Raw genomic sequence first — 25,343 nt, forward strand, 5'->3', positions numbered from 1 at the left:
TTTCTGTAAATATTATAATATGCATAGGTTCTTTTTCATGTTGTAATTTAGTGTGTTTCCTAATTCTTCAATCCATGAATTCGTCTTCATCAAATTCATCATCATCTTCATTATCGTCATCTTCATCTTCATCGGATGCATAAAATGCATTATTATCCGTCTGTATGCCATCGTCAATAGAATGAATGTCGTCCAGTACATTAACTTTCGAAACTCCAGAAATGGGGAGCGCCGGTCGGGAGAGAGACAATCTTTTCAGTCTATTATCAACGTTAGTGGTATCTATCGAACTCATCTTAGGTGATGTTAAGGGAGATCCTAATTCAAGATAAATCTGTTTCCCGATATCTTCTTTAGTTTTATTCAATGATTTTTTCGGTGTTGATATAGGCTGGTCATGATTGTAGACTGATTGATCTTTTCTATTGATATTTGGTTCTTTAGATTCTAAATTAGCCGTTTTCTTTTTGTTGTCTGTTCTAGTATTTTCTTGAACGTCGGTATAGACACTAATATCAGATAAGTCATCCAGATCTAGCAATGGTTCTCTCCAAAAGTTAGCATCTGTAAACTTCTCTTCTTGATTACTTCTGAAAAATGATTTGTTGGTGTCCATATTACTACCATTTTCTAAATTATCTAATGTATTATTCCCTGGAGATCCGGGTGTAAAAGAGGAGACACTTCTCAGTTCATCATCGGTAATGTTGACTGGAGGGAAAAAATGATCGACTAATTCATTAATATGGATATATGAACTTCTATATCCTGCCAATTCCAATAGTTCCATATGAACGTCACCTTCCGGATTGATGGTAAATATTCTTGAACTAGGAATACCAACTGTTCTATATGATAAGGCATCCGTAATTCTATTCCCAAATCCTGCAAAAAATGGTGTAGGTTTTTCATCCGCTTGAGGATTTGGTAATACAGGATCTTGTTGTTCATTTTTCTCTTCAGATAATGTATGTTCATGGTCCTTATTCTTTTCTAGTTCTCCATCGAAATATAACGATCTAATATCATTCAGACATGCAATCTTGAAGACTTCAGGTTTTTTCAATATCACTTCTCTTCTTAAGGCCGCCATAGTTCTATCGGGTGATAAGATCACGGGCCCCACAGGTAATGAATTTTTATTTTGATAAATTGATCTAAGATAACTTCTCGTTGAATCAGCTTGGCCTGCGCCTCTTGCAGTCAAATACAAAATATTATACCCATTTCTAGCAATCTCACTGAATAATTTAGCTACACCAATATGAGTCCAATCTTTGCCGATCATAGCAAGAACATGACCCAATGCATCTGATTTTGTAATGGTTCCATCAATATCACTGATAACAATGGGGACATCCCATCTCCATACGAATAATTTGGCCCTTACTATGGCCTTCCCATGATCGATGGAAAATTTAAGGTCGTTTTCACCATATTTCAAATCAAGACATCGTAGCTGTTCACTTGTCAGCCTTATAGTTCTAATGAAATGTGTATCTTCGTTTCTCGCTAAATTCTGCTCGGTTAATTCACTAGGAGTGGATGTAGCGGTAGTTGTTGAAGTATCTATGTTATTAAGATCATCCATTTTATCTGCTACAGACTCTACAGATTCCATTGATTCAGGGGATGATGATGGATGGAAGGATAAATTTGGTTCGCTTGAACCAATATGTGGTGGATGATTGTTTGGTGAACTGCATAAATCCGCTGCCAACCCGTTTTCATATGGATTTACGATTCTTATGTTACCGTTATTATCTTCTTTTATAAAGTTGGATATATCAGATTCGTTACCTAATTCATCCTTTAATAATTGTTTCAATTGCATATCTGTATCATGCATCATGTTTTGATTAGGTTTATACCCTTCTATGTCTAAGAGTAAATCACCATTATTTTCTACTTTACTTGGGATATGGATTTGTGTTAATTTTCTAGTTAGATTTTCTTGGAATAATCTTGTCTTGGTTGGTTTAGAATCTGGTGAGGCATTGATATCTAAAAAATCAGGTTCTTCTAATTTCTTTTTTTCTTCCTTCAATTCATGAGCATCGACCTCTTCATTTGACAGTGGCGTTAAACTTGTATGTTCTATTGATTGATCTTCTCTGTTTGCATGTGAAATATCGTTCATGTTTGCATCCAAATTTGTTGAACGAGGAGATTGAGGAGGACTACTGGTTGCACTCAACACAGGGGATGCTAATAATTCAGAAGGTATATTACCCAAATCAGAACCAGTTTCAAAGACAAAATATGCTTCACCAGATTCGCTCAATTTCATAGGAATATTTGTTGATTTATCATTAACAATTACCTCCACTTTCTTTTGCGATGGCTTTAATATTTGGAATTTACCGAATCTTACATGGAAGGGAGAGCATGCCAATGTTCCATCTGGTTGTTCCACTACAATGACATCTATGGCACCTGATAATGTTGATGGATTGATGGAGGACCAAGTCTTGGAGACAGAACCGAGGGCTCTTCCAACATACTGCATTCTTAAATGGTTTTAATGTCTATATAGAAAATGTACAACGGGATAGGAACTCAATGGTTCACTAAACACTTATGATTATATTAGAGTTTTGTTTGTAACTCTTTTTTTTTATGATACTCTCCAGATCGATTCAGGCAAGAACCTTTATCTGCTTTGAGGAGGTGTCTGTATGCATCCACTAACATATTTCTGGGACATATTGCATTATATTATATTATATTATATTATAAGGGAAAATCCGCTAAGTGAAAGAAGAGGTCGCGCCATGTGATGTGTGTCTGTGTTATACGAATTTGTTAATTAACTATATATAACAACAGTTGGATATTATGGAGGAAAGCGGCGGACAGTTAATGAGATAAGGCAGTTTAGCACCTAAAATTGGTTGTTATTCTATGATCGGTTGGCCAAGATATTAAGAATACATCGTTGGTTGTTGTTACTACATAACAGTCTATAGAAATTACACGATTTTATTTACATGATAATTATGTTATTGTTGTCTCGCTTTTCGAGCAATCTTCGTATGCAGGCCTTCTTTCGGGACATGGCAAATGAGGATCCCGATTCTTCTGGTTCCTGTGAGAAACGTAACACATGTCCCTCTTAAATTTTTCATTAGAGCAATCCATCATCAAATGAATTGGTTAATACTCTCAATGTCATTTGGTAAAGAACTAGCATTATACTACTCTGTATACTAGTCCACACAAATCTTGGTCCCACACCGCTGAACAAACCAATAACACCTTCTGATTGATAAACTGACCTAAGACCTTGGAAAATGGATCTTGATAAAATAACTTGTTTAGGCTTCCTACCATTGCTATTGTTATTGTTATTCGTATTGTTTACAGCCTTTGCCGTATTTGGTGTAAATACTTGTGTATCAGGCACCTCCAGTTGAGTTTGTAATCTTGTCTTAAGGACATCCATGGGCGTCGTTATTACACCTGCCAATCCACCGGCACATGCACCGGTTATTAGCTCATTTGAAAGTGATAAATTATCATGCAAGATATCCTTCTTCTCTAAGGCAAAGGCATAGTATCTAAATTTCTCATAAAATGCAAATTGTAATGCACTAAATGGCAAATCTCGAACCAAAGTAGCTTTATATCCGAAAAATAATGCATGAATACCTTCCGTTTGTATAATCTTTGAGATTGCACTTTTTAAATTTCTATAATTATATCCAGATTGGAAATAGGGGTTATTAAACCTTCCTTGTAATTGTAATCTTGTCTTCAATACTTCAGAAGGCACATAAACAAAACTCGACATGAAATCACCCATAAAACCGGAAGTCAAATGAGACATAGTTTCATTCAATTCATACTCATCAATCATCTTCCTCTTGCAGAACTCGTACGTACCGAAAAAGATAGCTGCACTAGGTAAGGATCCCAACATTGCAGCAAAATAACCACTATATAATCCTCGCATTATGCCTTCCTCGAGGAAGACTGTCTTATATGCAGTGATCATGTTTTTATATTTGGGAATCATGGGTGCACCTTGTTGTCTTGTCTTGATTGTATCTAATGATGCATATTGGAATNACAATGTACACACCGATACCACCTGAAATTATGCATAAATCTAATTGGGATGGGTTTACTTCTTTCTTTGTACGCTCGAAGGTCCCATCTCGAGGTAATGTGTAAGGATTTGTGGTATTGGATGATGGTGATGAAGAATCTGGAACATGATGGTATGTCGGTCCATTTACGATTGGAATGGATGAAGTATAGTTCCACATTCCATTTAAGAAAGAATGGAACCAAGTATATATATATATAGATAGATATAGATGTTGTTTTTGACAATGTAGGAAAGAGTACTGCTTTTATCCGTTGCTTGCTTTATCCTTTTTCTCTCAATTATGGATATTCAGCTAGAAATGATAACTACAATGAGTATTGGCTTTTTTTAGCAGAAATATATAGCACGTAGGCTACTTTGATTCGTATTCCGATCAAAACAAATATGGAAAATAAAAAATGAAGGGAAGGTTATTACCAACACACTATGTGGATGAGCCTGGTCTTGGGAGGGGTATATTGGTTTTTTGTTATTTTCCGTTTTATATTTTTGGCTTGTTTCTTGTTTTCAAATTTCGATTACAAATGTTTAAAGGGAAGTTATCGCACTTAATTTTTTTTTTGCTGAATGGTAAGCTCCAAATTTCCAACGAGTATACAGAAGTGTGCAAAGCCTCCTAGAAACGACGGTCGGTTACCTAGATATATATATATATATATATCGGACAAGTTCCAAGGCCGATAACTATTCTCCCAATAGTTACATATATATATAGAGGTGCTGGAACGATATTCGTAGTAAGTATTACTATTAATATCCTATGGTAAATGTGTAGATATCAAGTTTGGTACAATGTCCTCTAATATGACGCGAAACGATTACCGAACCTGGTAAATGCTGGAATGATATTTTTAATAAGGTACTATTAATATCCTATGGTAAGAATACAGATATCAAGCTTGGTACAACGTCTTCTACAAAGACACGAACTAATGATTACCAAAAATGGTAGAGACGCGTAAGACTACAGGCATCGACGCGACACGATAGTTGAATTATCGTGTCTGCCAGCGTTAAGTCACATTTTCGTGTTTCTGTTTCATCATCAAGAAAGGTATAAATAGACCAATAACTCGAAGTTTCAATTCCTATTTTTTCTGATATTATTTTTTATACTTATATATTTTTTTATTATTTATTTTTAAGAAAGACGAACCTTTTTACACACATTATAAGGAAAATTAGCTCTTACTATAATTCATAACAAACATAATCAATTTTTAGGATGGAAAATTACAACTACAAGATCAGAGAAAATATGAGAAAGGATGCTTCCGAGCGAGAGGAAGACTTCTCGAGAATTTGTGGCTGTCTCCTTAAATTAGTATACCAGTTTGTAATCCTTCGAGATTTTACTTGTAGGTATGACACTTTTGATGAGAGGAACCTAATGTACGGCTTCTTATTTAGCCCATTATAAACTGGCTAACATTCTAAAATAATGAGTATCAATCACCTATGATTCTAAAAAACATGTGTCCTGAGACTGATGACGATGATGATAATTATTAAAAGAATACTTTTTAATGTATTCTTTTAATAATTATCAGTGCATCGATTTCACCGGGAATACACAAGAAAAAGCGCAGGTGGTTTAGTGGTAAAATCCAACGTTGCCATCGTTGGGCCCCGGGTTCGATTCCCGGCTTGCGCATTAAATTTTTTCAATTTTATTTTTTTCTGATATGAGATAGCCTTTTCTATACCATTTATATACGTATACATAATGTGTGATCAGGTTGAACAACTGAATCAGCCGGGCCCATCAATAGGTAAATTAGCTACCTCTCTTCCTTCTCTGCCTACTTACCTTTTTGTTGACACAGGTACAAGTACGAACAGGTGAACCAGTAGTTTTGTTAGACTATTGTTTAGCCCTTTCAGAGTTTTGAACTACTTACATATCGACTCCATTTCCTTGGATCATTCTTTTCCTCAGCTGGCTAAAAGATCCAAATTCGAATAGGTAATAACTATATAAAGCAAACAGTTTTTCAAGATGGTGAACAAGATCAAAGCTTTAGACCTATCCGTGGTCAATAGGATTGCTGCCGGTGAGATCATTATTTCACCGATGAATGCTCTAAAAGAAATGATAGAAAACTCTATTGATGCAAAGGCAACATCCATAGACGTCTTAGTAAAAGAAGGTGGTATTAAACTACTACAAATAACTGATAATGGATCAGGGATTGAGAAAGATGATTTACCCATATTATGTGAAAGATTCACTACTTCAAAATTAGAAAAATTCGATGATCTACAAAATATTCAAACTTATGGATTTAGAGGTGAAGCATTAGCGAGTATCTCCCATATTGCCAGAGTCACTGTGACGACTAAGACGAAAAACGATAAATGTGCATGGAAAGTATCATATTCTGAAGGTAAGATGTTAAATGAACCTAAACCTATTGCAGGGAAGGATGGGACTACTATCTTAGTGGAAGATCTTTTTTATAATGTGCCGTCAAGATTAAGAAGTTTGAAATCGTCAACTGAAGAACATAATAAAATCGTTGATGTAACAAGTCGATATGCTATCCATTCCAAGAGTATATCATTTTCTTGTAAAAAGTTCGGTGACTCTCATTATGCATTATCGATACCAGCTAATTTTTCTACTGAGGATAGGATTAGACAAATCTATGGCGCCCAAGTTTCTTCGCATATTATACCATTTACATCGGACCCTATGAATGATTTAAACGTTATATCAGTGGAAGGTCTATTAAGTTCGATAACGTTCAACTTTAAAAAACCAATACGACCAATCTTTTTCATCAACAATAGGCTAATTACATGCGAACCCTTACGAAGATCATTAAATGCTATATACAACAATTTCCTGCCGAAAGGTATCAGACCATTTATTTACCTAAGCATTTTAATAAATCCTACCTCAGTAGACGTTAACGTTCATCCAACCAAACGAGAAGTGAGATTCTTGAACCAAGACGAAATCTTGGAGGAAATTGCATTAAATGTACAGAGCGAAGTATCTAAAATTGACACATCACGATCATTCAAAGCAGCTACAATATTAACTGGGCCAACAGTGAACCTACCACATTCTAATTTCTCTCAATCATCGAAATCATCCAATGATACACCCAGTCAAAAGGTATCCGAACGTACTTTAAGAACAAATACAAACTTCTCTCCACGTTCTTCCCAAAATTTTATTCCGACTGCAAATAAAGTAAAAAAATATGAAAATAAATTGAATAGGACAGATTCTTTCCAATCGCAAATCACTTCGTTTCTAAAATCCAGTCAAAACGATGATAATTCCTTTCAAGCATCTAATCCCATTTTAGAGAAAGAAGATGGTGCTGATATTGGAATGTTGGATAACGTAGAAGACTTTGGTGAGGAAATAGATCGTACAGCAGACACTGAAATTGATCCAAATAGTAGTAACGCAGCATTATTAGAAAGTTCATTGATATTGCCATTCCAAGACGATGATGATGCTGATGATAATGATGATAATGATGATAATGATGATAATGATGATAACGAAATGAATGGGGACCAGATTAATGACGAAATGAATGCAGCTCAGTGCAATTATGAAAGTAAGGAAAAGTCAGATGACAGTGTGGATGAAGATGAAGGCATCTTGAAACATCAGGTACAAGAAGCAAACGTACAGACCGAGCATGAAAGGCACCAAGATTTTGAGAATATAGGCGAAGATCACTTGCATGCTCATGGAAAGACAGAAGAACAGCATGAAGAAGATGAGGAAGATGGAAATTCATCAAAGGACATGTACAACGCTGAGGAATACTTTAATGATGGAGTAGAAGAGTCGGAGGATGATGAACAAGAATTACGACCCGATTTCGATGATACGCATGACGATTTGGAGGTACAATTACCGAAATTAGAATACGAGATACTACCAAAAGAACGTGTGGAGGTATCATTGACAAGTATCAAAGAACTTAAAGCCGCAGTAGACAATTCCGTGAATGATGAATTAACCACTATTTTTGCAGATCTTATATATGTTGGGATTATTGATCCTAATAGAAGAGTGGCAGTGATCCAACATGATGTAAAACTATTTTTGGTTGATTATGGCTCAGTTTGTTTCGAACTATTTTATCAAATCGCACTTACCGATTTTGCAAATTTTGGTAGTATAAAACTCGATGACAATGATAACGATAATAACGATTCTGTGAAAAATGAAGACTCTCTCCAGTTAAAACGTCTACTTTCTACTATTGGGTCTATTAACGAAGAGTCTATCAATGCTATTGTTGAAAAATTATGGGAGATGAGGGAAATGTTGGATGAATACTTCTCTATTAAATTGGAGAGCGATGCTGGTAAGGAAAACCTAGAGTCTATACGTTTGGTAAGTATCCCAATGTTATTGAAAGAATACATCCCTCCTATTATAAAATTACCATTATTCATTTATAGGCTAGGTACAAAGGTAGACTGGTCCGAAGAACAAACATGTCTGCAAGGTATAATGCAACAACTGGCGCTATTATATATTCCAGAAATGATAGATCCATCCCATGAATCTGGTGCGATAGACTGTGAAGAAAATGATATTGATAGAGTCACGTCATTGGATCTTATGTCAAAACTATTAGAAACTGTCATCTTCCCATGTATTAAGAGACGATTATTAGCCCCAAAAAATCTATTAAAAGATATTATAGAGATTGCAGATCTACCAGGTTTATATAAAGTGTTCGAAAGATGTTAATTTAAATACGTATTCTATTAAAATTTTCATGTAATTAAATTATCAATATTATATTCATTTTCAAAAGTTGAGACTATCATTTTAAATTCCTCTGTCTCGAGAGCCGCGACTTTAAAATTGGCTTCATCTTCATCAAAGTTTTTTATTGACTCGTCTTCACCTGTATTATACCTATTTCGTGGGGCGATGTTTCCTGTCCCCTTAATAACCATGGGCACTCTTCTATTATATCTATTTATAAATTTCATGTCATTTTGCAAAATTTTAAAAACTGGATGAATTGCAGTCAATCCTGACCCAATCACTTGAACTCTTGTCCACAATATTTCCAAGCCATGTAAACGATCAAGTATAAATAACAGGTTGTTAATTTTTTCCCCAAACATTAATGAAAAAGTTGATATGAGCTCATTCAAATCAGCCTTAATTTGTAATATTTGATCAGTCTGTTGGAATATTGAATAAAATTCATAAAATGGAGCAATCCTTGATATTATTCTAAAGACATAAGGATGTTTATTAAAAATTGAGTTTCCCTCAGTTACATTTTTAACAAGTAATGCAATTAAAGTCTTCGTATAATGAATGGAAACTGATAAAGATTGTTCCACTTGGTAATATACCAAATAAGCCTTATGAATTTTCCAAAATACAGAATTGATGAGGAAAGTAGTTATAAATTTTTCTAATGTAGAACGACTTGTCTTTTCTTTCTTTTGCTTTAATGATATTTGTTTCTCTACTTTGGCTAATTCCTTCCGTATGTTGTCTAATGTACCCATTCTAGGTTTTGCTACTTGATTAAGATATTTGTCGATATCTCTATCTAAGGAAATAATTTTCCAACACATAAGTTCAAAATTACTATCTTCATGGAAAATATCTGTGGAAGAGTTGAATTCGAAAAATGATGGTTGTAAGAATAATGATGGAATTTCAGAATGGAAAGATATTAGTTTACTAGGTCCAGATTGAAGATAATCTGCGATACATAATAGATACCAAATCTTTGCAAATCTGTTCTTAGAGATCTCTGTCGCTTCATCATCATCATTAAATGGTTTATAAAAATCAATACTGAAGAGCTTAGCAACATTCATGCACTGTATTATTAGACTGTCTACAAGTATATGGTCAGAAAATGTAAAACTTGTGGAATTTAAGATTATATATGTTTGTAAAAGTCTGATATCTGGGTACATCATGAATTTAGCTTTATTCAATTGCATTATGGTTGTATTAGTAAATCCTCTGAACAATTCATAGCTCAATTGTTCTGTCCATTCATCTAATGGATTAACTTCAAGCCACTTACACACGGATTTCGAGTCAAATAATTTCGCTAATTGGTCCAATGGCATATAATAAACAGATATGGTGAAGAACGCCCATAGTAAGGCGTTTGAATAGTAATTATCAGACGTCAAGAATATATGAGTTTCACTTTCTTCAGCTTCTTCTCTTCTTCGCCAATAATGTTCTAATTGAGGATATAAATCAGCTAATTCCCCTAAACAACCAAAATGTAACGCACCTAATTGTTCCATGGCAAAATTCAACAACTTGAATGATGCCTCCATATTCAACAATTTCATCCAAAAATCGCATTCATTTAAATCAGCGATCATATCAACAGTTTTCTTCAAAGTATTGATATTTTTAGTCTTAAGAAGACCTATATCCATGATCCAATACTCATAACTTTGCCACAGTTCCAATAAAGTCGGTAGATATTCTGAACTACGTTCTCCAAGTTTGCTTGTATAGTTTGCAGTCGCTGAAGTGAGACATTCTGCCTCTAAACCTTTCTGTACACAACTTGTACATGGGATCAATTTATCACATTTTGTTTTCTTTCTTTTGCATACGGAACATGCATATGTGGTTTTCTTCGTCTCCTTCGTGGACCAATGTAACATTAAAAACTGATAATTAGGGCTTGAATAAACGAATGTAAAAACCACTGTGTGAGCACTCAATTGTGTCTTGAGAAGTGGGAATGTTTTGGGCTTGGTGGTTTGGTAGAAATTGGTTCACAGATGACAGTTTCATCATAATATAATATAAACATTGGAAATTTCACCTTACGCGTAACTGCGAATTTGGGTAATATTTATTTCTCTTTCGAATGTCACAAAATAAAATAAAATAAAATAAAATAAAGTCTGTTTTATTGTCAAAGAAGAGATGTTTCGACAGAATCAAATGGAATAAACCTCTATACTATATAGGATGTTTTAACCTTACCTGTTAGTTATTTTGATAAAATCAGCGGAGGTTTTCTTTTTGACCATTTCGAGAAATTATTGAGGCACATGATCCATTTTGATGCCAATTATGCTTCGAGATATGAAGTGTGCAGATGTAACACTAGAACCACAACAGGATTTCTCTGTACTTCCATCTGAAAGTGATCAGCATGATCTGGAGTGTCAGAGTTGTTGTTCTTAGTGTTTGTTTTATTTGCTTACTTAACGGTTACTTAATAATGTATATACTAGTTCACCATATCTATTTATTTATTACTGAAGGAAAGTCTTCTTGTCTTCTCTCTTGTTCTCTCTTCTAGTTAACTATATTTCCCACACTTGAGTTCAATGACTTGAACAAGACCACAATATATTCACTCATGTAGTAATGTTGGGAAAATAGGGTTTTAAAGAAAAGTGGTGGTGTTTCTTATTTACTTTTAGTCTTCCCCTATGAATCTTCAGTCGCAAGAAAAAAATAAATTTTTTGTAAATATCTAACACTCAAATATAAATAAAAAATGAACTTTTTGAACGAAAATGATTAAAACTTATGCAGACAGAATCCCCATAAAGGGTATCTCCTTTTACTGTTATTTTGAAAAAATGAATTGTGGTCAGTGATTCCAGTTTAAAGGTCTCCTTCACTCAGGACCTGTTTTGTCTGGCGCAGAAGGTTTTCATTTTCTTTCCCTATTAAATGCCATGATTATACATACTTTGAGACATATAAAGAAAAAGTATGATACTTGAAACTCATTCAAGAAGAGGGACTTAGTCTAATACAATATAGCATGGATTCGTGAGAATCATTCTCTATTCTTTTTCAACTCATTATAGAACTAAACATACTCTGTAAAGATAGATGAAAGTATTATATTAACTTCATTACAAAGAATATATATATATATACATATGTGAGATGAGTTACAGGTTTCTTTTCGCAACTTCTAACTACCCGGTTGAGCTAAACTCATATGGACAGCCTTTGTTTGACAATATGTTTCAACTCCACTTTTACCCAATTCTCTACCAATGCCACTCATCTTATAACCACCAAAGGGGACTGACATTTCAGGATCATTGGATGAATTAACCCAAACTGTACCTGCTTGAATATCGTTGATGAATTTATTAGCAGTTCTAATATTTTCAGTAAATATGGCTGAAGCCAAACCATAACTTGTATTATTTGCCAATTTGATGACTTCATCATATGTCTCAAATGGTGTAACTGTTACAGCCGGACCAAAGATCTCTTCTGTATTCCATGGAGAATCATAAGGGACACTAGTAAATATTGTGGGAGGAATGAAGAAGCCCTTATTTGATTCAGGAGGATCATCCAAGACCTTGTGAACTTTACAAGTGTAAGATAGCTTGTATGGTGTTTCTGGATGAGGCATTTCTCCTTTCAAAAATTCGCTAATTTTATCAAATTGCTTCTTAGAGATAACAGGTCCAATAGTACAATCTTCATCAAATGGGTCGAAATTCTTACCAAACCCCCATTTTTCTTTGATATGTTTTGTAAATAATTCCAGAAACTTATCATAATTAGAATAATGAACATAAATCCTCGAGTTAGCAGTACAATTTTGACCTGAATTGAAGAAGATCCCCTTAGCAGTCCATTCAATAGCTTGTTCCAAATTTGCATCTTCAAAAATAACAGCAGGTGATTTACCACCACATTCTAAAGTAACGTCTTTCATATTTGATTCAGCTGAAGCTTTCAAGATTCCCAATCCAACAGAAGTGCTACCAGTAAATGAGATTTTTTCAATACCTGGATGCTTACCCAAAGCATTACCAACTACAGCACCGTTACCTGGGATAATATTCAAGACACCAGGAGGGAAACCTGCCTCTACAAATAATTGAGCCAAGTACAATACTGATAAGGAGGTATTCTCGGCAGGTTTAAGTACAATAGTATTACCTGTAGCTAAACAACCTTGTATTTTCCAGCTTGCCATTGCTAATGGATAATTCCAAGGGACAATCTGACCAACTACCCCATATGGAGCCATTAAAGTGTAGCAAAATTTTTCTTCACTGATTGGGATAGTTTCACCAGTAGTGAATTTATCAGTAGCTCCAGCAAAATATCTAGTTAAATAAATGATTTGTTCCAAATCCAACATAGCGTTGGAATGATATGGCTTACCTGAATCTAAAGTCTCTAAAGCAGCTAACGTACATTTATCACGCTCGATTAAATCAGCTAGTTTCATTAATAGCAGACTTCTTTCAGCGGGGGAAGTATGTTTCCAGACATTTTCATAGGCATCTGAGGCAGCTTTCACTGCACGATCAACGTCTGCAAAAGAACCGCTATAAAAAGATGTGATCACTTCACCTGTAGATGGATTAATGGTTTCTATTTTTTCTTCATTTTCAGATTTGACGAATTCGTTATTAATGAAGAGACCAATTGGTTGTTTCAACGTAAGATTACGTTGAGGGATGTGGATCTGAGTAAACATTTTTGTCTTATTGGCTTTTTGGTCGCTTGTAATTCATAGAGAGTGTGTTTCAAGACATAGGTAGATATAGTCTCATTTTGTGTATTGTATTAGCAACTATATATATACTGTAGTAGATACATAATAAATACACTACTCCCTTTAACTATACCTCCCTTCTGCATAGTAGTTATTGGTTAAACCCCTTCGCATTAGCCCGATGGTAAGATGCACTTGTAAATCATATTATTCTGGCATATAGAGGCCACATGGTACAAGCCCCACCAACATGCACACACCTCCTATAGATAAGACATTAATAATGAATGTCGATTTCCTTGTTTTCCCTCTTCATTATCCAAGCCAATTGGTGGTTTGTTTCCTCGTTTCTTATTGTTCTACGTATTCACATTGATGTTGGTTAGGAGAAGACCTTACATTTCTCGCATCGCTCCATTCTGTTTAATTTGGAAAGGAAAATCTTCAACGACAAACTTGGGAACAAAACTGAAGTGATCTGATGTTCAAGGACAACAAGACATATAGGAGTAGGAGGAATCCCCTTGTTCCAGAGGGGAATCTGTAGATGCTAGAGCAATGCCATTCTATTAAAGGTATTCCCCGGATGTTGTGAGACTACGTGTGTCCTTCCTAGACTAACACTGATGGTGTTGGTATTGAAGAAACATGCGTGATCTCATATACTGCATTGTTTATTCACGATAGCTGCTGGTATTGAAGAAACATAGCTGGTATATGATAACAAAATTTATACATTAAGATATTATTTATGCTTTGCAATAATGTCGAGCCTAATGATATACGTCTCATCTCGATTGAAATAGACAATCAGCGAATAAGCACATATAAAATGTTGCACTTTATTAACTGAATAGCAATGTGTGTAGTCCGCTACAGAAATCTTACTAAACTATCATTGATGCTTTCCACAAAAAAGTATCAGAAAGGCACCTATAAATGGTTCGCTAACCTTAAGAAGAGATAGATATATTGGTTTTCTTGAACTTTGTTCTAGGAAATACACCATCCCAACCTTCGCAATTGGTTAGATTTCTTAAAATACTTCCTGGTTTAATGTAATGCTAAAAAATCTTCATTTTGTTTGATTCTCATACCTAAATATTTGTCTGCTTTACCCAATCTTTCACAGCTTTAATCCGTCGTTATTGGTAAAGTCCACAAAGATTTGGCGATAAGAATCAAACAAAATGACGATGTTTAGCATTACATTAGATACACAATTTTATTTCATTCAGGTAAACGAGAGCTTTAATTGTGTTTCGCAGGCCGCCATCTCTTATAATTCTGGGCTATACATCCCAGTTCTGTTAAGGCAGAGGCGTGATCATGGTCCTGTATTCTTTTTATGGTACATTTTTAGATGTTTCATATTAAAGAATGTCATATTAGAAAGTATCTGTTCTGGCTGTTGGACGATATTTATCCTTGTTCTTTCCTGTAATTTTAGAGACTCAACATTGCCGAATCATATCCAAGCTCAACGATCAATTCCTGTTGTATGATATCGTGAAATTACTTAGACTATCGCATCAAAAATGGATTGTGCTTCAAGGATTATCTTAACGAACGCTTCAAGGATTATCTTAAAGAACTCTCCAAGAAGATAAAGCTAAAAGATGTCCCTGCAATGAATTCTTTGGATTTAGTAAGACGAATATCTTCTATTTTATTTCCTAGTTCTTTACTTTAGCATACTTACGGAGTAAGAGCTGAGTGAACGTTCCAAATAAGTAGATAAAATACGTTACACTTCATATCATCATTCCCGCAACGGTTATACGAAAGACTATAAGGCTCCTTACCTTCATCCTGGAGTTCTAGCATCGTGACACAATAAATAAAGAAAAACTGCTAGAAGAGCGATGCTGGAAAGAGGGAAATGGGCTAATCTAACAAAACAATGTATAATAATAAGAAAGAAAGGTTCAATGCTCCATCCAGTTAAAGTGGCAACTTCGTTACCTGTGAATGAATAAATGGCCTTAGTTAGATTGAAATCCTCGTTGAAACGTTCTTCCTGGTACATTGAATTAAACTCCCTGGCACGACTGTTTGATAAAGATAATAAAGGCATCATATTCCTCGACCCCTAATTTATTTCTCAATTCCGATTCTTCAATACGTGGGAACTGTGCAATGATTGCGACATCCTGTGGGTGTTCAATACTCCATCCAGTTAAAGTGGCAACTTCGTTACCTGTGAATGAATAAATGGCCTTAGTTAGATTGAAATCCTCGTTGAAACGTTCTTCCTGGTACATTGAATTAAACTCCCTGGCACGACTGTTTGATAAAGATAATAAAGGCATCATATTCCTTAATCTCTTATTGGTCTTAACCCATGAAGCTGTTTCTAAAAATACCTTGGATTGACTGATTCTTTCAGCGATGACTACGTTGTCATCCAATAATTTTAGAGTGTCAATGGTATTCTTAACTAATTGATGCCATGATACCTGTGTTAAAACAAATTGTTCAATCAACGCATCTGGATCTTCCTTACCATCTGAAGTAGCACACATAGCAGTTAATTTTGCTGGTAACAAACTTCTAAAGGTGGTATAAATAGTAGATTTGCTTTCTAGAATATTTCTTTTCTGGTATTCCCGTAAAAATTGTTGTACAAATTTAATTGGATCTTCACCATAAACGTATTTTTCCATTCCTGTGCTTCTACTAAAGGATGTTCCTGATTCTTTATAACTATCGTTTCTATTGTCATCGTCCTTGGTCTCCTTGACTAAGCCTTTATAATTTCTAAATGGCTTTAGACTTTTGAAACCGAATAATTTAGGACAATAAAATTTTGCGTATTCATATGTATTAAAATTTCGTATCTGACTTTTCAATATAGAAATATGTACGTAGTAGTATAATGTATAAGAAGGCATAATATCGTTATTACAAAGGAAGGCTGTTATGTTTTATTCTTCTTCTGGAATTGAATTGAAGTGAAGTGAAAAAATCTATCATTGTTTTTAGAGCGGCTGCGAAAAGGTTGATTACTCATAATTGTCAATTAGATGTTGCAATTCATTCGTCTCTTCTTCTTCAAACGTATCACTATCACTTTCTTCTGCCCCTTCCGTCCTAGTGGAAGAGGAGGCTTGGGCGTTGATTAAGTTTTGTAAACTATCATCCGATTGAGCCTCATCAGTAATCTCGTCATTATCATCGTGCTGGGATGATTTCGTTTCATTATTAGAAGGAGTAAAAATTTCATCTAATGAAAATCCAGTTTTCATTAGATCTTTACTACGTCCTTCACTTGGTAACAATCTACCCTTCCCATTTGCACCGGAGTATTGATTAAAATCTTGTGAATATCTTGGAGGTTCAGCGGGCAACGAATTCAAATTAATTTCTTCACTTATGATTCTTGATTCAGGAGTTGTACTGAATTCAAATCCTGGTGGAGGTGGTAATAGTTCGCCCTCATCATTTCTTAAACCATTGTATATACTGCTGTTAGCATCATCGGTTGGATCTTCACCTTCTTCACCGGAATCGTCACTATTATCATCGTCTTCAGTATGAAGTTCATAATCATTTACTTCCTCGTCACTGTCTTCCTCTTCTTCTTCATCATCATCATCATCCTCGTCATCTTGATTTTGATATGAACCTATGAGGGTATCCTTCGCATATTCATCATATGAGGGAGGAGGCAACTTTTTCCCATGAGACTTAGCATACCCCCATTTCTTGACATTAGCTTCAGTGAACACAAATCCATAAGTACCCAAATTGACATGAATCTTACAAGGTACATTGGTCCCAACGATAGGGTATATATATTTCAATTTCCAATTTTTGATGTGGCCCCCTATAGGTTTTTCATTTAATTTTTTACCATTTCTGGTGAAAAATACTGTCCCACTTCTGACTCTGTATCCTATTCCTATTACATCACCTCTTTCCATTTGTGGGAAAATATTTGATAGTTCTGAGGGTAATTTGAATGAATCGTTGAATCTACGAGCTCCATTTGAGTCATATGATATGGAATGATGATGTCTTCCTGGGAGTCTGAAATATGGGTATGGGTTGGTAGCTAGACCGAAGGATAAGATTTCATTATTTGAATAATCTAATGTAGTGGTTGAGTTTGAATTTTCCAATTCAAAGATTTTGAATTCTAAGTAGTAAACTTTTTGTTGTTTGATGCATGGTATTGGTAAATTTGTCATAATAGAGGCGTCGTAATTGTAATTTAAGAATGTTATTTCAGTTTTGTTTTCTATTATTATGGTATCATTTGGTAAATTTGAATTTGGTTGGAATTCCCATGCTCCGGCACCTTCTTCTTCAATGAATTGTTTTGTTTGTTGATTTATGATCGGATCAATAATAACTAATTCATCAGAAGATGTTGTTTCTTCACCTATTGTGAGTGCCTTTGATGGGATAATGAAAGGTGGAGATTGCTTTAAGAAATCCTCACCTTGTTTATAATAGAATTGTTCTTCAGGGCTTAGGTCACTTAATTTATATTGAATTTTTAGACTATCATCAAGGTAATTCATGGCACTAGTGTCCAACGAAGCGGTGATGTCATTATTATTATTTGTTGTAGCGGTAGTAGTGGCAGAGTCGTTAGTTCCTCTGGTGGTATAGAAATGACTGAATATATTGAATCGAGAAGGCAAGTGTGTACTATGGTTATTATTATCAATGTTAGTTTGGGCTTCTTGATCATCATATTCTTCACCACTAAACAATGATATTCTCCTATTAGATCGAGCTAGCGTGATTCTTCTATTTATAAATATGACAACCTCACAAATGATTTCACGGACCAACAATAGGAGGATAAATGCTAATAATACGTAGGCCATAACTTCCAAGCTTTCAAACTCACTATATTCATCATCATCATCATCAACCTGGGGTGTATTGGGACTATAATTATAACTATCATTGCCGTTTTCATCCTCTTTGAATAATTTTGCATCGTTTCCGATATATAATTTGTCTTTAGGTATCACATATCCTAAAGATGATCGCAGTATTGTCAACTGAAGTAAAGCATAGACTAGCATCTTCCTTGATAGTAAGGTCTGCATGTTAAGATGTGTTCTTATTGTGTGTATATTTATCGTGATATGGTATTTTTAGTGAGTGGGTTAGTGTTAAAAGGAGATATAGGTTTCTAAATTAAGTAATATATTTATTTTCCTTTTTACAATACAGGAAGTGAGAAACACCGGATGCACTAGAATATTATTGTATGGATATAACTTGAGATCGAGCTACTGCTTACCTTTACTATCTATCTTTCTTTTGTTATTCCATTGTAGACTATGCATTTGACCCACCTATGTAAATATATATATATATATAAAGTGTAGATTCTTTCTACAATAAGAAAAAAGTAACAACAATTAAAAAATATTCGAAGGGTTTTCCACCACGTGATTCGGAGGAATAGATAACAATTCCGGAGGTTTACAGGTGTTCCCGCGGAGGTTATTGAACTATGTTCCGCGGGAAAAATACCAACCTATAAGAATGAATGGCGCTAGCATGTATACGTGACGGAAATTTGGTGTGACACAAATTGTTCTGTATTATATATGTTTCTTCCAGGAAATAGCCCCCCCCCCCACAATATACCTTTAGTTGATTAAAGTAGTCTTTTAAATCATGACCGTTGAAGAAAACCGATAATTAGCACATTGTTGAAATGGATCACCTTTTTTTTTGGTTGAACTAGTCGACTTTGTTGTTATCGTGAATTATATCTTTAATGGTATCGTCGTGAATACAAAGTACTTTAGATTTATGATATCATAAAGCATGTGCCCAGCCAATCCTGGCCCTTATATATTTGATTATAACAGAAGCTTGGCATCAGTAGTATAGAAAACAAGAAGGGAAAGAAAAGGATGACCTGATTCTAGCCACGTTAAGTACATAATTATTGGTGGCGAATGTCTTGTTTCTAAAGACAGGCGTCCCCAATCTACATGTTACATATACTAACCCACACGGTAATTGGCGTCAATCTCTTACCAAATAAAATGTATAAATAAAATAGATACAATAAAATAATTAGTATCTTGTGTTCAGCCCTTTAAATCTTTGAAATACTGAAACATATATCTCTTTTTAGAGTAGCCAGGATATCATAGATTTCCAATATTGACTAAATAGTGAGATACTACCATCAAAGATTGAAAATGTATTGAGTTTAGTTGTCTATTAAGCAGAAAGTTGCATAGTCTTACCTTTATGTAATAAAATTACAGACGTATCAACGGTTACTCGCTAAAAAACAGTCCGCCAAAACGATACTTAAACTTCATACTTAGCTAAAAGTATCATTTATAAGAGCATCCTGCTTACCAGTAAAAAATAGGATAGCAATGTTCTGCTCTGTATATTCTAATATCAACATATTTGCCATAGTTCTGAAAACCATATAGCGTTTATATTTTCTATATCTATAATGATGATAAGAATGTATATATACATATATTACCGCTGGAACTATATTTTAATCTCTCCGATGTATACACCTCATCTCTCTATTTCCCATATTTATGACAAGTCAAATCCAGCACCAGCTTCGATGGCATACAGTAATTTTTCTTTTAAAATAGTTTTGTTCTGATAATCTGGTAGTTTTAATAAGTTAACACAAGTAGACGCCGTGGGTAATCGACCAAGATCCCCTGAACCCGCATTACGTATACCAAACAGGGGTTCTAACGTTTGGAATCCTCTGAGTGGCGCCTGTGGAACTGAGGTAACAAATTTAACAAATTCGAATCTTTGTTCAGTTGTAAATTCTTCAAGAATCTCCCAGAAATATCTTATTGTGAGATCTGTTTCCACATATCCACCGTATACAGTATTCTCTTTCAGATTCTTCAAATCAATATCTTTCCCCGCCCCAGATATTAACATCTGTAATTCTCTAGCGTTGAAAAGTTCCATCCATAACGGCTTGATTATAGACATTAACCCATCGTGGAACCGTTGTGTCTGTATCGCTATGCTAATATTCAATTTATAGTCACTAACTTTTGTCAAATATAATAGAACATTCTCTTTGCTAACTTTAACATTGGCCCCGTTGGGTATCAATTCCACTGTACCATCTCCAGTTGCCGAAGTAATTTCAAAGTTCAAGTCCAATTCCTTTAACTCCGTCGCAGACATGGAAACTAATTTCAATAAATTCCTGTACAAAACAGGATCTAAATCAACTAAATCATCAAATCCAACAAGGAAATTATTTGAACAATTTAATAATTTTTGTAAGAAAAAATTTGCAAATTGGACATCAATTAAAACATGATCATATAAACACTTCCCCAATATTGCACCCATAAACTCAAAATATTTACCCTTTTCTCTTGTTATACCATTCTTCGCTATCATAGGATATAATTTATAAGTGCCGGTTGTTTGAAATAATTCTTTTTCGGGGTCTTTAAAACCTTCATCAGTTACACAAGTTAACATTTCCTTGGTAATACCACCCCCATCAATACCCGCTTCAGGTCCAAATTCATTAACAAATGTAACGTCAAGTTTCATTTTCATACCTTCACCGATGTCACCAAATGAATTATAAGCATCCTCAAGAATACTATCTCTAGAAATGGTACCCCTTCGTCTACCGCTATACCTACCACTACCACTACTAGACGTCCTTGCTTCATCGCCAAATTGAGGTCTATTAAGAAGAAACGGATATTGCAATTGGTATGGGCCCGGTGATGGTGTTTGATCAGCAAGGGCCTGCAGTTTACCTTTCTCCTTCTCAATAATGAAATGGAAATATTCAATACGTTCTTCAAACGGTACAAAATATGGTGCTAACAATAATATTTCTAACTTTCTGTCACCTGCAGTTTGGAATCGATCAAGATTTATCTGTCCTTGGTGACGTTTAGAGATTAATTTCATCTTTAAGCTTGGTATATCCTTTATACCTTCGTAATGGTAAGTATTTAATTCTCCTATTTCTATTCTTTCATAACCCATAGTGTAGAATTCGGAAAAACGATAGAATTCTTCGAATATTTTCAAATGCATGAATTTCTCATCAACTCCAACACACCAGAATGAGTCCTTCCCTGTGGGCCTTCTCCCTGTCTTCTTTTCATACCAAGCATCCCACAACTTTGTAACAAATCCTGTTCTTGAATCCCTTAAATAGATCTTATTCAATAAATCTAACCCAATTTGAAAACAATCAGATCTTTTTGGATGTTGATTATTCCACATATCGTTGAAAACAGATAGTTTTAAAAATTTTGTGAAATCAAATAACATCCTTATTGTTATGACATCGTTATTATTACTTAATAGATCATAATCTGTTGTTGTGATCATATGCATATTAATGAATTCAATCATCAGATACAAACTTGAATCATCATCCTCATAGAATAAATTGTTAATTAACATTTTAGTATCATTACCTTTACTTAATAAATTAAGTAGCACTGTGTATTTCAAATAATTCTTATCACATATTTGAATGACCCGTTTAATCTTTTCGAGTACGAGGTACATATCCTCCTTCTTTACCAATGGCGATAGGGATGATAAAAATTGATTCATTAAAGCATCAAGAAAGTGTGGGTTACTTACTACTTTGGAAAATATATCTATGATATCGTTGCTTTTTTCATTATCAGTAGTATGATCAGCATCCATATCAGTATCTGAATCAGCATCACTAACATTATCATTCAATCTGATCTTTTTGATATCCGGAACATATGCTAGAAGATATGGGATGACAGTCATTCGTTCTCCTGAAGTTGCCATGTGGAAATGAAAGATACGGCATAAATTATCAAAGATGTTTACTATATTGGATTCCTTTTCCACATAAAGTGAAGGTCTTAAATTACGCTGAAATAATTTTGTATATAAATCAGTCATTGATGACTTCTGCATCTCACGAGTGGGAAGTTCATAAATACGAGTTAAATCCAACGTTTCATTACCATTAAAATGACTTGTTTGATCCCAATCTAGAAGGATTTGACAAATCTTGTCAATAGATTCAGATGAAAGATCCTTCGTATTATTTAAAAATGGTAAAAGGCCATTCGTTATGACTGTATTAAACGAAGAAAGATGACAGGAATCGAGTAATCCTACCGTTGGTACAAACAATGAATCATCTTCATAGCTTGTTAGTAAATTCACTACACGAGTCGCTACGAGGTCCGCTGGAGCCACATCATTAATGTAATCCCTTGATTTCTTTAGTAGCATTCTAAAAGTGTCTTTATCTTGATATTGTAAAAGTTTATTACCATACGCAGGTATCAACCTCGAATACTGATTGGTAGTCATTTTAATAACATCTTTACAGAATAATGTTCTGCATGCTAGGTACTTTTTGATCTCACGTTGGATACGTCTTGCTGCGTTTTCAAAAGCCCGGTCACAAGCTCTTCTTTCACGCTCCTGTTGTGCTTTTTTAATCAGATCATCCTTAGTTGTACGGGATCTGGTCCCTAGATTCATTTTCCTCCTTCTTGTGTCACCTGTGAATACCCCCAGCATCTTGTTATGGTATGTACTATGCTTCTTTTTCTTTAACAATTTGGGTATTTCAAAACAATTTATTATATTGGTTCTTGCTAACAAGTAACAGAAACCTAGACCCTTGAATGAATTATGTTTGCGTCTGAAATGGTGATGTTTTTTGTTCAAATTAAGGTGTTAAATCTGGTAAAATGTGTTTAACACTAAAAATGTGTAAAGGCGATATTTTTAGTATGTCTGACATTTTTGACAGTACTAAGGACTACAATGATGAAAAGAAGTAAAAGAGAACAAGCAATTGTAACGCAGGAATGCCATACAGGTACATATATTATTATTATTATACAATATGCAGCTGCCTAAATCATTATTCAAAAAATTAATCTTGATAAGAGTCGTTAATAGTCTCCTGACAAGGACATTTTTCCAAGCTGATGAATATTGGCAAGCATTAGAACCTGCTCATCTTCTGGCTTATGGATATGGAGAATTGACATGGGATTGGAAGTTTGAAATTAGGAGTTATGCCTTCCCGTTTGTATTTGAAATAACATATAGAATAATCCATTTATTGACAGTGCTTATAGGTTATCTCGTTGAAAAATTGACATTCTGCATTGTTGAACTACTATTGATGTTAAATCCAAATGATGAATTCGTGTGGAGAATCACTCATGAATTAAGAATAAGATCGGTGGATATGATCCCCCTATTGGAATACTTTGGTGTCATTTATGGGCCCAAGTTAGTCATGGCAATCATCGCTGCCATCGGAGAATATTATACGATTAAACTTGTCCAAAAATTATACTTGTGTACTTTGGACAAGGATGCTTTCAATAAGAGAGATGAAAAGGGGAGCGATTATAATCTAATTACTCAATTGGTATTTGTACTAACTATAACGAACTTATTCAATGCTTATATTATCACAAGATCTTTCATAAATTCGTTCGAAATGGTACTGACAGCAATATCCTTATATTATTGGGATTGGTCTGCTACATGTAGTCATGTTGATTCATTCCAATTTTTTAAATCATTGACCGTTGCAATGTTTACGTGTTTACAAAGACCGACCAATTCGTTCATCTGGATAATTTTAGGAGTATTTTTACTCATTAATATGGCTAAACAAGAGAAACATATTTTTGAGTTTATCAGGTTATTCATCTCAATAATCTCGGCATTTCTAACTGCATTCTTTCTCAATTCCACCATCGATTTTTATTTTTACAAGAAGCTAAGTTTTCCAATCATTAATTTCATTAAATTTAACTTCACAAGTTCTTTATCAAGCTTTTACGGTACTGCTCCATGGCATTTCCATATTACGCAAAGTTTACCTTTTGTTCTTGGATATTCTATTATTTTCTTTGTACCGACTCTGTTTATCAGATCCTCATTCCCTTCCGCAATAAAGAAATATCCCTCCCAATTGAACAACCCATTTTTTCAAATCAAAACTGTCATAGTGCTAAACATTATTGCATATTCTTGTATTGGTCACAAAGAGTTCCGTTTCGTATACTCTTTACAGCCACTATTCCTGATCATGACGACATTTTTCTTATTGAGACTATATAGAAATGAAGAATTTAACCAATTGGTGAAATTAATTCTATTTATTGGATCAATCTTGTCCCTAATATTTATGACTCTCTTAAATTTTATCAATGAATCAGGATCCATTGAGGTGATGAAATTTTTACATAATGAACCATATCCAATTGAAAGTGTCGGATTTATTATGCCATGCCATTCTACACCATGGCAATCATATTTGCATAGAAATGATATTCCTGAACTTTGGTCAATATCATGCATTCCACCATTACATTTGTTAGGTGATACTAATACTAAATTGAAATTACCAAATTATATGGATGAAAGTGATTACCTTTATGAGAACATGGAGGAATTCTTCCTGAAGAACTTCCCACCTATAACGGAAGGAGAAAAAGGGAAGCATGAAGGAAAAGGAAGTATAGCAAAGAAATATGAGTGGCCAGAATATTTAATCATTTTCCAACAGATGGATGATATCTTTATGCGGAAATATTTGGAACCTTCATCATATCATGAATACAAAAGAATCTTCAATTCTTACTTCCATTGGGATTCAAGAAGAACGGGAGATATCATCATTTACAAGAGAAAAGCTAATAAACTTTAACGAATAAATTTATATCATAACAGAGTATGTAACTGCA

The 25,343-nt window shown here is 34.4% G+C and overlaps 9 protein-coding genes and 1 non-coding gene across 10 annotated transcripts; 3 read left to right on the forward strand and 7 right to left on the reverse strand.

The window, feature by feature from the left end:
• Nucleotides 1–67: 67 nt before the first annotated feature.
• PAH1 (phosphatidate phosphatase PAH1) lies at nt 68–2,509 on the reverse strand (the record flags this gene model as incomplete). Its single annotated transcript, XM_003671689.1, has 1 exon — nt 68–2,509. The coding sequence occupies one exon, from the start codon at nt 2,507–2,509 to the stop codon at nt 68–70; it is 2,442 nt and encodes an 813-aa protein (XP_003671737.1).
• A 618-nt stretch (nt 2,510–3,127) lies between these two features.
• MME1 (Mme1p) lies at nt 3,128–4,018 on the reverse strand (the record flags this gene model as incomplete). The annotated part of the gene is made up of 1 exon (XM_003671690.1): nt 3,128–4,018. The coding sequence occupies one exon, from the start codon at nt 4,016–4,018 to the stop codon at nt 3,128–3,130; it is 891 nt and encodes a 296-aa protein (XP_003671738.1).
• Nucleotides 4,019–5,697: 1,679 nt separating this feature from the next.
• On the forward strand, nt 5,698–5,768 carry NDAI0Htrna8G. The gene has a single exon. It is a non-coding gene; the product is annotated as a tRNA-Gly (tRNA).
• A 345-nt stretch (nt 5,769–6,113) lies between these two features.
• On the forward strand, nt 6,114–8,849 carry MLH1 (mismatch repair ATPase MLH1; the record flags this gene model as incomplete). Its single annotated transcript, XM_003671691.1, has 1 exon — nt 6,114–8,849. The coding sequence occupies one exon, from the start codon at nt 6,114–6,116 to the stop codon at nt 8,847–8,849; it is 2,736 nt and encodes a 911-aa protein (XP_003671739.1).
• A 26-nt stretch (nt 8,850–8,875) lies between these two features.
• Nucleotides 8,876–10,768, reverse strand: CEP3 (Cep3p; the record flags this gene model as incomplete). Its single annotated transcript, XM_003671692.1, has 1 exon — nt 8,876–10,768. One exon carries the CDS (start codon nt 10,766–10,768, stop codon nt 8,876–8,878), a length of 1,893 nt encoding a protein of 630 aa, XP_003671740.1.
• Nucleotides 10,769–12,048: 1,280 nt separating this feature from the next.
• Nucleotides 12,049–13,587, reverse strand: NDAI0H03250 (uncharacterized protein; the record flags this gene model as incomplete). The annotated part of the gene is made up of 1 exon (XM_003671693.1): nt 12,049–13,587. One exon carries the CDS (start codon nt 13,585–13,587, stop codon nt 12,049–12,051), a length of 1,539 nt encoding a protein of 512 aa, XP_003671741.1.
• Nucleotides 13,588–15,638: 2,051 nt separating this feature from the next.
• On the reverse strand, nt 15,639–16,499 carry NDAI0H03260 (uncharacterized protein; the record flags this gene model as incomplete). The annotated part of the gene is made up of 1 exon (XM_003671694.1): nt 15,639–16,499. The coding sequence occupies one exon, from the start codon at nt 16,497–16,499 to the stop codon at nt 15,639–15,641; it is 861 nt and encodes a 286-aa protein (XP_003671742.1).
• Nucleotides 16,500–16,610: 111 nt separating this feature from the next.
• EAR1 (Ear1p) lies at nt 16,611–18,674 on the reverse strand (the record flags this gene model as incomplete). The annotated part of the gene is made up of 1 exon (XM_003671695.1): nt 16,611–18,674. One exon carries the CDS (start codon nt 18,672–18,674, stop codon nt 16,611–16,613), a length of 2,064 nt encoding a protein of 687 aa, XP_003671743.1.
• A 1,477-nt stretch (nt 18,675–20,151) lies between these two features.
• Nucleotides 20,152–23,148, reverse strand: HUL5 (ubiquitin-ubiquitin ligase HUL5; the record flags this gene model as incomplete). Its single annotated transcript, XM_003671696.1, has 1 exon — nt 20,152–23,148. One exon carries the CDS (start codon nt 23,146–23,148, stop codon nt 20,152–20,154), a length of 2,997 nt encoding a protein of 998 aa, XP_003671744.1.
• A 331-nt stretch (nt 23,149–23,479) lies between these two features.
• On the forward strand, nt 23,480–25,306 carry GPI10 (putative glycosylphosphatidylinositol-alpha 1,2 mannosyltransferase; the record flags this gene model as incomplete). Its single annotated transcript, XM_003671697.1, has 1 exon — nt 23,480–25,306. One exon carries the CDS (start codon nt 23,480–23,482, stop codon nt 25,304–25,306), a length of 1,827 nt encoding a protein of 608 aa, XP_003671745.1.
• Between the last annotated feature and the right edge of the window lie 37 nt (nt 25,307–25,343).

The sequence above is a fragment of the Naumovozyma dairenensis genome, chromosome 8 (genome assembly GCF_000227115.2).
Source record: "Naumovozyma dairenensis CBS 421 chromosome 8, complete genome".
Lineage (NCBI taxonomy): Eukaryota > Fungi > Ascomycota > Saccharomycetes > Saccharomycetales > Saccharomycetaceae > Naumovozyma > Naumovozyma dairenensis.